We start from the raw sequence: 13662 nt of genomic DNA on the forward strand, positions 1-13662 counted from the left end.
TGAAGGGATTAACGCAGCTACCTGAGTGCCCCGAAACAAACCGAAGAAACCGAAACTGTGAAGAATGAGCCTTGTGGTTAAACCTAGATTACTGGGACAGGCAGGGACAGAGAAGCAGGGCCCATAAGCAGAGGGGGGGGAGATAAGGAAAAAATAGGGGGGGTTAGGGTGGGGGGACAAAGATGAACATGAAGGGCAGGGGTGGGGGGTGGGAGTGTTGCTGCCCGGAGGGGGGGGGGTTGCCTATGAAGAGCTAAGCATATTGGCAGAAGGGAGGGGGGGTTAGAATGGGACAAACTGAAAAATGGGAAGGGGTATGTAGATTTTATTTTTTATAGAATATAGAGTAGCTCTGCATTCTGACTATTATACCTTTATACGATATAAACCCCATAAGGAGATAATCAGTTTCCGTGCTTAGTTTGTATATATACCTATGTTATGATACTTGTGAGGGGATAAAGGGGTGTTGCTTATATTCAGTGTCCCATCGAATTATTAAAAGCATCTAGTCCTGCTTCCACCGGACAATGCAGGGATTTGTAGCAATGGAGGAGTGGAGGGGGGGTTGAACATTAATATATTGGGACCGTGCTCTACAGAGGCCCCCAATACATTGGTGTCAGCAGGGGAACTAACGGGCGCTCCGCGAGCGCCCGATTCTAAAATGGCCGCCGGAGCCGCAGTGCGCAACCGCGCATGCATGGCCGAACACGCCCAGGCCTGCACAGGCACGGGCGCAGTCACTTTTCCCCGACACAGCTGCGGCGGACCCCCTTGGCCTACCCGATGCCCGGCCGGAGAGGGGGAAGAAAGAGTCACCCAGTGGTTAGTCCTGGACCTGGACTTGCCGCTTGGGAGTTGAAGCAGCGGGCAGTGCAGCCTCTACCAGGCGGTGGGGAGGGACACAAACCTGCTTTGCCCGCAGCACTTTGGAAGGAAGGGGATGGGAGAAGCTAGCACGGGGTAGGGAAAAAGAGGGAGAGAAGGAAAAAGAGAAAAGAGGGGAAGAATGAAGACAAAGAAAAAGGGAAAAAAGAAACAAGGCACTAAATAAACAGAAGAGAGACCACAATAAAATCAGAGAAAGCACTAGACACAGAAAGTCACAGTACAAAATCACAATCCGCAAAGCAGTATAACACAGGATTATACAGTGATACTCACCAGGACAGCAGGCAGGATATACTCACTCTAAACTCTCAAGACGGCAAGAGGAAGTTGAAACCTCTTCCTATACGTTATAAGCCTCTCAGAGGGCTAAGCCCTCCCCTTTCGTCCTTCCCGATTGGATGACTCAGTTTTACACTACCACCCATATAAGTTAACTCTTGCTATGCCTGAACCTTTTCATCTACCTGCCCCCGCAGCGTTTATATCCTTCTGTTATATATCTCATGCTGGCCACTTGTTTTACAGATTGGAGCTTGCACTAAGAAGTTAAATGAACATCTTTCAGTGCTGCACATATTCATCTCACTGTATAGTATTATATATGTTGCTCTGTGACTGTCAATGGCCTACATGAACCATAATATATCTCAACTATAACTAGCCTATAGAAACATACAGATGTGCGCCTTCTTTACTTGACTGCTATGCTTACACTTTCTACCCCATTTTGCCTAGTGGAATAATCTGTGGTGTAATATTCTGATAGATTCTGTATTTTTTTTCACAGTTCCTAAATCATTAACATTCACTTACTCTTCAAACATTTACAGATTACTACAGTTGTTTTACTACCTTCCTCTTTTTCATCTATTGCCAAACAAGAACAAAACTGACATTTCTGGAAATACTGTATCTGCACATCTATGTTTCTTTGTACAGAAATTATTATTGTAGCACTCTTAGGGGAGAATTCAATTGGCCGCATTACTGTAAAAAGTGACATGACCTGCTCACTATTACCGATATTACGGTAATTGTGCGCACAATTACCGTTAATACGCAAGCAGAAAATATGTGTTAAAATTACTGTATTAATGGTAATATACTTAGCGTGGTGTTATCCTGGGGGAATTGAATTCCCTCCTGAATGGTGAAGGAGATAATGGTAGCTGTAAGTATGGGAGAGTGTGGACTCTTAAGTTGTAGTAGGCATTTATAGACAGGGTCACAAATGCCAAGGAGTCACTCAAACAAGCTTCTGCACATGAAAAATGTGGATTATCTCTACCCATATCTGTAGAGAGGGCAAACAAATATAAGAACACGTTTGTTCATGCAATTATAATTTTTCAAAAGAAACTTATTATTAAAATTCCAACACCAGTCATAAGAGAGTGCAGTTGACTCCATACAGTATCAAAATTGTGAGAAACTGCCATAAACCAGTCAATATATTTAAGAGATGCATTAGATTTTAGATTTGTCTGATGTACAAAGAATACAGTAACAGAAGAGATGACCTCTAATGGACTTCAATGTAAGATGTAATATTTTGGTCCTCATATTTTTTTATCACTCATTAGAGCTCTGTGATATCATTTGCAACTATTATTATTGTTATTATTATTAACATTTATTCATATAGCACCAACATATTCTGTAAAGCATTACAATTGGGAACAAGCAAAGTAATAAAACGAGACTGGCTATTAAAGATAGACAGAGAGGTAAGAGAGTTACGTAGCAGTAGATGTACAATTCTAAAATATTAGTACTTATTGTTGCATTGTTGGTGGATGCTGATGGTTTTAGATGTGGATATGCTGGAATGAGGCAGTATAACTTGAAAATCTTATATGACAGAGTGCAACAGTGATAACGCGGCATAATACAAAAATACAAAGAATGGCATTTCACTAATTTCAGAAGGGGTACTGTGTAGATTTCAGGGGCTTAACTTGCAACGGTCCCATAGCAAAATTGGGTATCAGGACATCAATATATGTCTATATGTTCTGGAGGTTCCAGCTCTACGCAAAGGTTGATGCATACCCAGGGAAAACCTTTTTGGGCTTTCAGAAGAACTGTTCTCCTTCCATGATCAAAAAAGCAGTGGAGGGCTCCAGAGTAAAAGAACAAATATTGCCAGGGCCTCCTCATTACTGGGCACCATAGCAGCCCAAAGAGTAGTTACATCACTGGTAGTGCTTGAATTGGTGCAGAATGAAATTTGATATATAGGCTTATATATGGAAATCTATGTTTCTAGTTGTAATAATGTGTGGTTATCTGATGTAAAACTGTTTAGCAATACTAGTGCAGAGAGTGAGGCACAGTCTAATGTGTGGGAATTTAGTAATGTATTAACAGAGTTTAGAGTAGAAAGTGGGGGACTTAACATGTGGAGGTTAGTGGAGCATAGGACTATTACGATAGACAAGCAGGAGGGCGTTTGCTGGACTTCACAAAAGAGGATTTTTTTTTTATATTTATATTTTATATTTATAGTGTCTCATGGCTTTGCGGTGAGGATGAGAAGTTTCAATTGAATCCTGTAGGGAATGGGGAGAGTAGCAAAGGAGGAAGACAGAAGTGGAGCGACTGGAGAGAAAAATCAGTCTTGCTGTGGTATTGAGGATAGAATTAGGTGGGATGAGACAGGTGAAAGAAAGGCTAGAGTGTATGAGGTCGCAGTAGTCAAGAGTTTGGTAGCATCAATCGTGAGAAAGTGTTTTATTCTAGTGATATTTTGAAGGTGGAAATAACAAGCTTGATTGAGAGAATGGATGCAGGAGAGTCAAGGAGGAAACCTAGGCAGTGAACTTGAGGAATAGAGGGCAATGTAGTCTTGTCAATAGTGGGAGAGATGTTGGGCATTTGAGACATGTTTAGTTTAGGTAGTATATTGCTATGAAATAAACTTACTCTCCTTGCATTTTAGGGGAGTATAGGAGAAGGAGAAACACCCATATGAGATAACAGCAAGTGAATTGGAGAACAGTTTTTGGTGATGGCAAAGTGGTTGGAAATGAAGAGTTCATGAAAGGGGGCTATTTTTTTGCAAATAGATATTGCAATAAAGGGAGCTTAAGAGAAGGTGAGAGAAGTGGGGAGATGTGGATTAGTTTGGCAGTATTGCAATTATGCAATAGGAAATTTAGGAAAGAAGGAGGAGTGGAACATGAGTATAAGGTGCAGCCCAGTGTTGGGAGAAAATCCTCAGTGTCCTGTAGAAAGACTGAGGTTAGGAGGAAGATGTGGGAGAGAGATGTGAGATTTGGTGTGGTGGGTCAGAGGGTTAGATAATGGAGAACTTGTTGAAGGAAGTGAGTTAGGGAGCCACAGAGCATCATAATATATTGTGTTCCAAACAGGAGGAAGCAGGGAGTGAATTGGGTGGAATGGAGTTGGGGGATCTGACTGTTGAGAAGGGGGTAGAGCATAAGGTGAAGAGTAAAGGTGTAGAGGATACTCAGAGGGGTAAAAGATCGGGACGTCCAGGAAAAGGGAGTTGAAATAGAGGGAGAGATGGCTAAGTCAGTTGAGCATAGACGCACAGCAAGGTACACCTGCATTTACTTTTTCTACCTTGTATTCCTCTGTTTTATGTATGCCATAACATAGTAACATTGTAACATAGTTGATGAGGTTAAAAAAAGACATCAGTCCATTAAGGTTCAACCTATTTTGGATCTCCTGCGATCCTGCACTTATATTTGAAATTAATCCAGAGTAAGCAACCGCCAATCTGTTTCAATTGTGAAAAAAACCCCAGACTCAATACTGCAGTCCTTTTTTTACCCTATATCCACTACTATCCTTCATTTTAATTAATGGTCATATCCCTGGATACACCTTTCCGCTAAAAATTTGTCTAACCCTTTCTTAAACATATCTATTGAATCTGCCATCACAACCTTCCCTGGCAATGAATTTCATATCTTGACTGCCCTTACTGTAAGAACCCCTTCCTTTGCTGGTTGTGAAATTTCCTCTCCTCTAACCTTAGTGGATGACCACGTGTCCTGTGTATGGTCCTTGGGGTAAAAAGTTCCCATGAAAGCTCTCTGTATTGACCCCCTAAGGTATTTGTACATAGTAATCATATCTCCCCTTAGACGCCTCTTTTCTAAAGTAAACATGCCTAAACTGGCTAACCTTTCCTCATAACTTAATGACTCCATACCCTTTATCAATTTTGTCGCCCTTCTCTGAACCCTTTCTAGTTCCAAATTATCTTTTTTATAGAGTGGTGCCCAGAACTGTACTGCATATTCAAGATGAGGTCTTACCAACGATTTATACAGTGGCAAAATTACACTGTCTTCCCTTGCATCTATGCCCCTTTTTATGCATGCCAATACTTTGTTTGCCCTTGCAGCTGCTGCTTGACATTGAGCACTATTGCTAAGTCTACTGTCTACGAGCACTCCCAAATCCTTTTCCATTATAGATTCTCCTAAATTAATTCCATTTAATTTATAGATTGCGTTCTTGTTTTTGATCCCTGAATGCATAACCTTACATTTATCTGTGTTAAACCTCATATTCCATTTGGCCGCCCAATCCTCCAGTTTATTTAAGTCCCTCTGTAGAGAAGCTACATCTTGCTCTGATTTTATTACCTTACAGAATTTAGTGTCATCTGCAAAAATAGAAACTTTACTCTCTAAACCATCACCAAGGTCATTAATAAATATATTAAAAACGAGTGGCCCCAGCACGGAACCTTGAGGTACTCCACTTAAGACTTTTGACAAATTAAAAAATTTTCCATTTATCACAACTCTCTGTTCCCTATTCTCTAACCAGTTTTCGATCCAAGTACAAATTTTGATTCCTAGACCCAGTTCCCTTATTTTGTAAACCAACCTCTTGTGTGGCACTGTATCAAAGGCCTTTGCAAAATCTAAGTAGACCACATCTACTGTCCTGCCCTGGTCTAAGTTCCCACAAACTTCCTCGTAGAAACTAATTAGATTAGTTTTACATGACCTATCCCTCACGAATCCATGTTGATTCCCACTAATAATTTTATTACGTACCAAGTAATCCTGAATACTGTCCCTTAAAATACCTTCCAGTAGTTTCCCCACTATTGATGTCAGGCTTACAGGTCTATAATTCTCTGGCTGTGATCTCGTCCCCTTTTTAAACAACGGCACCACATCTGCTATTCGCCAATCCCTTGGTACTGAGCCTGATGAGATTGAATCTCTGAAAATTAAGAATAGCGGTCTAGCTATTTCCGAGTTTAACTCCATAAGGACCCTTGGATGTATGCCATCTGGACCTGGAGCTTTATTTATCTTAATATTCTTCAGTTGCCTTTGGACTTCTTCCTCTGACAACCAAGTATTAATTAATGGCATGGTTTAATTTCCATTTTTATGTCCTGCCAAAACGGGGCAGGGCCTAAGCCGTTCCTTGCCACTCCGTGTTGTAAATGGCATATTGGCAACTTTACGTTTCTCCTCAGATGATTTTAAGTTTCTCTTTTTGCTACTTTTACTGAACTTGGGCTTTTTGGATTTTACATGCCCTGTACTAGGAGATTGGGCATCGGGCTTGCCAGACGACGTTGATGGCATTTCATCATCTATGTCATGACTAGTGGCAGCAGCTTCAGCATTAGGAGGAAGTGGGTCTTGATCTTTCCCTACTTTATCCTCCAAATTTTTGTTCTGCATTATATGTAGCACAAAAGAGTGTACCCCTAAGCCACACACACTCGGCAAAGCCTTTAAAAATTATATGCGGCACAGGAGAGTACCACTGGACTGGAGTTATACAGCAGTACCACTGGACTTATACTGCAGAATCAGTGAAATTTGTAATATGGCAGTAACAACAATGGACTTATACTGCTGAATCAGTGAACTTTGTAATATTGCACTACCACTGGACTTATACTGCAGAATCAGTGAAATTTGTAATATGGCAGTAACAATGGACTTATACTGCAAAATCAGTGAACTTTGTAATATTGCAGTACCAATGGACTTATACTGCAGAATGAGTAAACTTTGTAATATAGCAGTACCAATGGACTTATACTGCAAAATCAGTGAACTTTGTAATATAGCAGTACCACTAGACTTATACTGCTGAATCAGTGAACTTTGTAATATAGCAGTACCAATGGACTTATACTGCAAAATCAGTGAACTTTGTAATATAGCAGTACCAATGGACTTATACTGCAAAATCAGTGAACTTTGTAATATCGCAGTAGCAATGGACTTATACTGCAGGATTGTTTTGGGATATTTTTTTTTTTTTTTTTGTAACTATTTTTGAAATTTTTTATAATTTGGGAATAATGGGGAAATAACAATGACCTTAGAAGGACAGAGCACAGGACACAGCACCACTGGACTGAACAGAACACTGCACAGGACCCAGCTGCGCCACTGAACTCAGAAGGACACAGCACAGGACACAGCACCACTGGACTGAACAGGACACAGCACAGGACCCAGCAGCACCACTGAACTCAGAAGGACAGAGCACAGGACACAGCACCACTGGACTGAACAGGACACAGCACAGGACCCAGCAGCACCACTGAACTCAGAAGGACAGAGCACAGGACACAGCACCACTGGACTGAGCAGAACACAAAGCACAGCACAGCACAGATCTGAACAGCACGAGATATAGCAGGACAGAGGACCACCTAACACACCCTCCCTCTACGCTGATCAATGCCCGAGTGAAGATGGCGGCGACTAGCGGGGAATTTATAGGATCCGAGTAACGCGAGATCCGACAGCGGGATTATGACTCAGAGCCTCGCTTTCAGTTTTGCAATTGGCGGGAATACCCGGATCTGTCTCGGATCTGGTTCGGATCCGCAATGTTCGGGTGGGCTCGGATTTCAGAAATCCGAGTGCGCTCATCTCTAGTTATTACTAGGTCCAGTATAGTCCGGTTCCTAGTTGGTTCCTCTACTAATTGGGACATGTAATGGTCTTTAAGAGTGCTCAGAAACCTATTTCCCCTAGCTCTACTGCAGGTCTCAGTACTCCAATCAATGTCCGGATAATTAAAATCCCCCATAATTAAAATTTGACCTAATTGTGTAGCCTTTTCAATTTGCTGTAGAAGTTGGGCTTCCTCAATCGTACTAATATCTGGCGGTTTTATCCCTGTTTTTTCAAATGTCTGGAGCTGCAGAGCACTGTGGTACATTACAAATGCTAGCAAGCATTGAGTTAGTCCTCTCTATGTGCAGCAGCCCAGTCATTTGTTCAGGCCTCCCACCAGCCCCAGAGGACCTGCCAGATATTAAGTACCCTGGGCTGTTAATGAAGGGGGGGGGGTTTAATTTTTCCAAAATCTTTATTTATTCATTTATGATTTTAAGTTCCAATGCGCAAAATAGTTTAAATAACATGCAATTTTAGCTATCTCACTTATCAGGACCTGGTATATTTACTAAACTGTGGGTTTGAAAAAGTGGAGATGTTGCCTATAGCAACTGATCAGATTCTAGCTGTCATTTTGTAGAATGTAGTAAATAAATGATAACTAGAATCTGATTGGTTGCTATAGGCAACACCTCCACTTTTTTAAACCTGCAGTTTAGTAAATATACCCCCTGGTCTTAAAAAAAAAATAGTAATTTAAAAAAAATTAGTTACTTTCAGGGCTGTGCACACTTAAATAATTAAAAAAATATTGCTTGTCTAAGCTTTTACCATCAGCATGTATCCTATCAAGAGTATCCTACCAACACTGGTCACAGAACAAAATCACAGGTCATTTCACAAATCCTCACTGACCATCCTTCTTATAAGAGATCAGCCACCAGGTACTCTCTACCATAATGAACTCCTTCCTTCGAACACATAGGACAATGTCCTGGGAGAAAAATACCTCCATTCCCAGACTCTACCAGTCACATTTTGCTCCCTATGTTCAAACCTTTGTGGTTGTACTCTTTTAGCTGACAGACAATATACACTACTAGACAGAGAGTCAGCATTATCTTGCAGGTTTCCTGCTTTGTATTCTACAGAAAAACTAATATTTTGTAACATGAGGAACCACCTTGTGGGAAATAAATTTAGCTCTTTTCTATTAATCACTGTGGTAAGAACAAACTAAAGTTGTTCACTTTTGAAAATAAGTCACCTTGGAGGTGACAAAATGAATATGTATAAATAAATATATTCAAGGCTGATACAACAATTTGTATTCATCATCAGCTATTTATATAGCTCCACTAATTGCACGACGCTGCACAGAGAACACACTCGCATCAGTCCCTGCCCCATTTGAGCTTACTGTCTAAATTCCCTAACACACACACACACAGGTTAATTTTTGATAACTGCCAATTAACCTACTAGTATATTTTTGGGGTGTGGGAGGAAACCGGAGCACCTGGAGGAAACCCACGCAAACACAGGGAGAACATACAAACTCCACACAGATAAGGCCATGGTCGGGAATCGAGCTCATGACCCCAGTGCTGTGAGGCAGAAGTGCTAACCACTAAGCCACCGTGCTGCCCATTATTAAATTTGAATACCAAGGACCAGGGCTGACATCAGGGATCAACAATTGTAAAGGGCCCAGATAGTCATCTTAAAGGGTGCCAGCCTACCTAGCCAGGAGACCTCGCTGCACATCCATGACTTAGTCAGGGTGAGAATTAGAGGAATCAAAGCCGCAAAGTTAAGGTCTACAATGTTATTTATCGAGGGAGTAATCTGAATATCCAAATACTGGAGCGCCTCAGACTTCCAAGAGTAAGAGAAAAGAGCCCCAAGGCTTGACACTTTAGATGGCGGTAGGTTAATAGGTAATGCATAGGATTTAGTGGTATTCAATTTATAATAGGACGCTCCACTAAATTTATTGAGTATATCATGAAGGGGCGGCAGCGAGGTCTCTGAGTCAGTTACAAAAAGTAAAATGTTGTCTGCAAAAAGACACAAGGGCCCGGATAGTCAAGGGAGCCCACTGACACTGATGACCCCGGCTGCAAACTGCTTCTGATTCATATATGGTCTGTCTGTGATTCAGAAGCAGTTTGCATCAGAGACTTGAGGCAAATACAAAGGAATATATCTGGCAGGGGAAAGCCCATCCCACCTTGGCCAAGCCAGTTACAGTGACGCACATGTTTCATATGTACTGGGACCCACAATTTCTTGCCAAGGACAATAAAGAGGGCAAGGGGTTATCATTGTGAATGGAAGAAAAATGGGTTCACCATCAGAATAGGAATGGATTCTTTACTGTAAGCGTGGTCAAGTTTTAAATTTCTTACCACATGAGGTGGTGGTGGCAAGTTCTCTAAAAAATTGTTTGTATTGCTGTTTTTACACATCTAAAACAAAGCTGTTATACCACAGGCAATGGCTCCGTTAATTTTGTAAGTTTATTATTATAGATTTATAACTAACTTTTCAAGTTCTAAGGTTGTTTGCTTTTTGATAAGCAACTAAGCAGCAGAGTTGAAATTGCTATCATGATTTATAATGGCACCTATTTTTTATTTCTCCACTAGCAGAGAAGCCTGACACCTGGAATGCAATGCATCACAAGGACTGATAATACGAAGCCGAAACCACAAGAGCTTACATTTCATAAAGGTGACCTAGTTACTGTAATAAGCACTTGCCAGGTGAGGTCTGAATGGTTTTATTTTACGATTGTTATATTTAAGAATCATCTTTATCCCTCCCAATTGATGATAATTAAGCAACATTAATCAAAGTATATGTGGATAAACAAGTCTATCAGTTTATAAGTGGATGAATCAATATATTCAATTAACACTAATACAAACATAATTAAATGCAGAGATAGAGGGGGACTTAGATATCACGGGCCTGATTCAAACCAGAACGCAATGTGCACACAAGTTGCGATTTAAAAAAAAAAAAAAAGCACAGAACTTAAGTGTAGTTCCATCCGTATTCAAATTCAAGTGGATCCCAAGATGTGTTTTGATTTGAATCTGAGTGTATGCTCTGCCTAAACGTGTGCATCTATATATGGCAAATAACATCATGTGTGCAATATAGGTCACATCAGAACATGTATATCATAAATGTATATGATAAATTAAATGAACTATATTCGTTATTAAAAATATGGATTATAAAAAAATATTATTCAAGTTTTTTTTAACATTAAATACATACATAAACATGCTTTTCATGCATACCCTACATAAAATTAATTTTTATGGTCTTGGTTGCATACACATGTTCTGTGCTAGTGGCACACATACATCTAGTTTCCCAACAAAGATTCACCTGCCCTGTAACTGGTGCAAATGATACAGCTGAAACAAACATACTTAAAAAAACACAGAACTTGAATCAGTTGCATCTTTGTCAGCTCATTCTTACAGTACATTGCCTAGGTCCGACCACCCTTTCCCACCCATTTGCGCCACTCAAGTAGTAGGCAGTCATGTCATTTGCGTTCGGACATGTAGTGCATGCAATTGGATTCATTGGCACAAGGTCAGTAAGGCCAGTTTCTGAGATGTACAGATACGGCACACAAACAGACTTACATCCGGAAATATGAATTAAGGCCGCATCATGAAGGTCCCAAATGTCCAGGCAATTTCCTAATAAATATAACAATTATTTTAAACAGTAGTTTCAGGAGACTTTTTCACTTAAGCAAACCATATACATTTCAGTGATTTGAAACAGTAAATACTCTGTAGTGATCACTCAAAATGCTTGGTTATGAACCAATTTGTGAGAGGTGCATTACAGTAGATGCAAATGACCTTAATAGTGTGCTGTTCTGTTGAAATTTTTATTTAGTACCTCATGGATACACACTTTCCTTTCTCTGTTTTGCCTCAAATCGACTATGTTATTGGTGTGTGAGTGCACCTTCTTCAATTATATTTGATTACTTATATATATTTGTTTCAAGGAGGGTGATTGAATTACTCAGTGCAGTGTATTTTGTTTTTTAAATTTTTATAGTTGTAAGAGACTCCAATTTCATATAGCCATTTTACACTCTCTACATCAATAATACAGTTTGTTACTTTGACAATTTCTCAGTGCAGCAATTTGCATATTAACAGATGAAGTCATGTTCAACAAATAAGAAATAGAGTTGTATTTGTGTTTTTTTTTTAAGTAGTCTTATTTCTGTATTATTATATATGTACACATTGTAAAATTAAGGATTTCATAGACCCATTAATTGAAAATGTAGTAATTAATTAAGCAATTCCTTCAGACGGTCGAAGGGGAATTAAACAAGGGCAGAGGGAGAAAAAGCCTCTGGGTAAACTCTCTCATTATAAGTTTACCATATATGAATGATATAGCAAAAGTGAATTAAACTAGCATCTGCATTCACTAATGGAGTTTGATTAATTATATTTTTGCTGTGCCGTGAACAAGCCAGGTCACAACGCTATTTTGGTGCATGATTAACTATTTATAGGACATTATAACTTAAGTATTTAATGCAAATTATATAACTATCATATTATTCTAATATGTTTCTAAGGATAGAGGCTGGTACCGTGCCCATCACCATTCCAGTGGCTTGGAGGGTCTGATTTGTGCCACAGCTTTACGTGAGCGCCCGCCCATCAAAGTTGACTCACGGCTTAGCTTAATGCCGTAAGTTTATTCTCTACAATATCACACATCAATTTCTGTTACAATTTGGATCTAAACTATCACTAATACAACCTTCTATGTATACCTCCTTCAACAAATTTTATCATAACCCATATCTGTTTCACATACTTTCTTACTGTCTCCATTCTCTTTTTAACTGAGAATTATGAATATTCCTTCCTCTCATACTTTCTTTTTTCATGTTGCCTGAATTCATGTTGCCTGATTCTTTGAGTTCTTGAAAAACCTCTCTCACCTAAATCATAGTTGGTTCCATGGATCTATTTCCGGGCTACAGGCTGTCCAACAGCTTCATTCCAAAGAAGAAGGATTGTTCTTGGTACGAGAATCAGCCAGATACCCAGGAGATTATGTACTATGTGTGTCACACCAAGGTGAAGCCATACACTATCGGATCTGTTACCAGGATGGCAAACTTACAATTGATCTCATACAGAAATTCAACAACCTCATGGACATGATTGAGGTGATAAAGAAACATTTTATGGAAGTGATATGGTTAATAATGTTTTGTAAAAAGACACATGTCAAACACAATCAACTTTGTAAAGCTATTCTAACATCTGTTAAGCTAATACTTATCGCCTCAGAAAATTTCCAATGAGCAAAACAGATATAGTATTGTTGGTGTTGTTATTATTATTATCATTATTATTATTATTATTATCATCATTATTGTTAAGTGACATAATTTTCTTTCCGTTTAGAGTTGGTATGTTTGCAAATATACTTATACATTTGTTCTACAAATTATATTGTATAGATTTGTGTGATTTTCAAAAAATGTGAGAATATACAATTAACAGAAAGAAGGGGTACTCAAACATAAATGTAAGTAATCTATGCACAGGTTATACTTTTCCTCAAATGAATAGTAGAATATATATATGACATTGGTGATAAACACGTTTATACATATTGTGAGGATACCGGGTTTAACGTAACCTTCTGTGCCGCACAGGTGGCCTACCCGGTACCTACCCATGGTTCAAAATCACCCAGGCAAATATCCAAAATAACACAAATAAGTTTATTTAACAAAATGGTAGCAACAAACAGCATTAAACAAACTTAAATGATGTCTAGAAACACCTACCTGTCACTCCCCGGGGTATCGGGA

At 39.5% G+C, this 13662-nt stretch overlaps 1 protein-coding gene across 8 annotated transcripts in view; it reads left to right on the forward strand.

The window, feature by feature from the left end:
* The window catches only part of MATK (megakaryocyte-associated tyrosine kinase), a 308995-nt gene that overhangs the window by 228145 nt on the left and 67188 nt on the right, over nt 1–13662 (forward strand). For 5 of the 8 annotated variants that reach the window (XM_075204813.1, XM_075204805.1, XM_075204809.1 and 2 more), the window contains 3 exons: nt 10418–10534; nt 12406–12521; nt 12789–13008. In XM_075204813.1, the coding sequence (XP_075060914.1) occupies nt 10418–10534; nt 12406–12521; nt 12789–13008 (453 nt within the window). The remainder of the gene's footprint in view (nt 1–10417; nt 10535–12405; nt 12522–12788; nt 13009–13662) is intronic. The other 3 variants (XM_075204806.1, XM_075204810.1, XM_075204812.1) reach the window with 1 other exon arrangement.

The sequence above is a fragment of the Mixophyes fleayi genome, chromosome 1, assembly GCF_038048845.1.
Source record: "Mixophyes fleayi isolate aMixFle1 chromosome 1, aMixFle1.hap1, whole genome shotgun sequence".
In the NCBI taxonomy this organism is placed as follows: Eukaryota; Metazoa; Chordata; class Amphibia; order Anura; family Limnodynastidae; genus Mixophyes; species Mixophyes fleayi.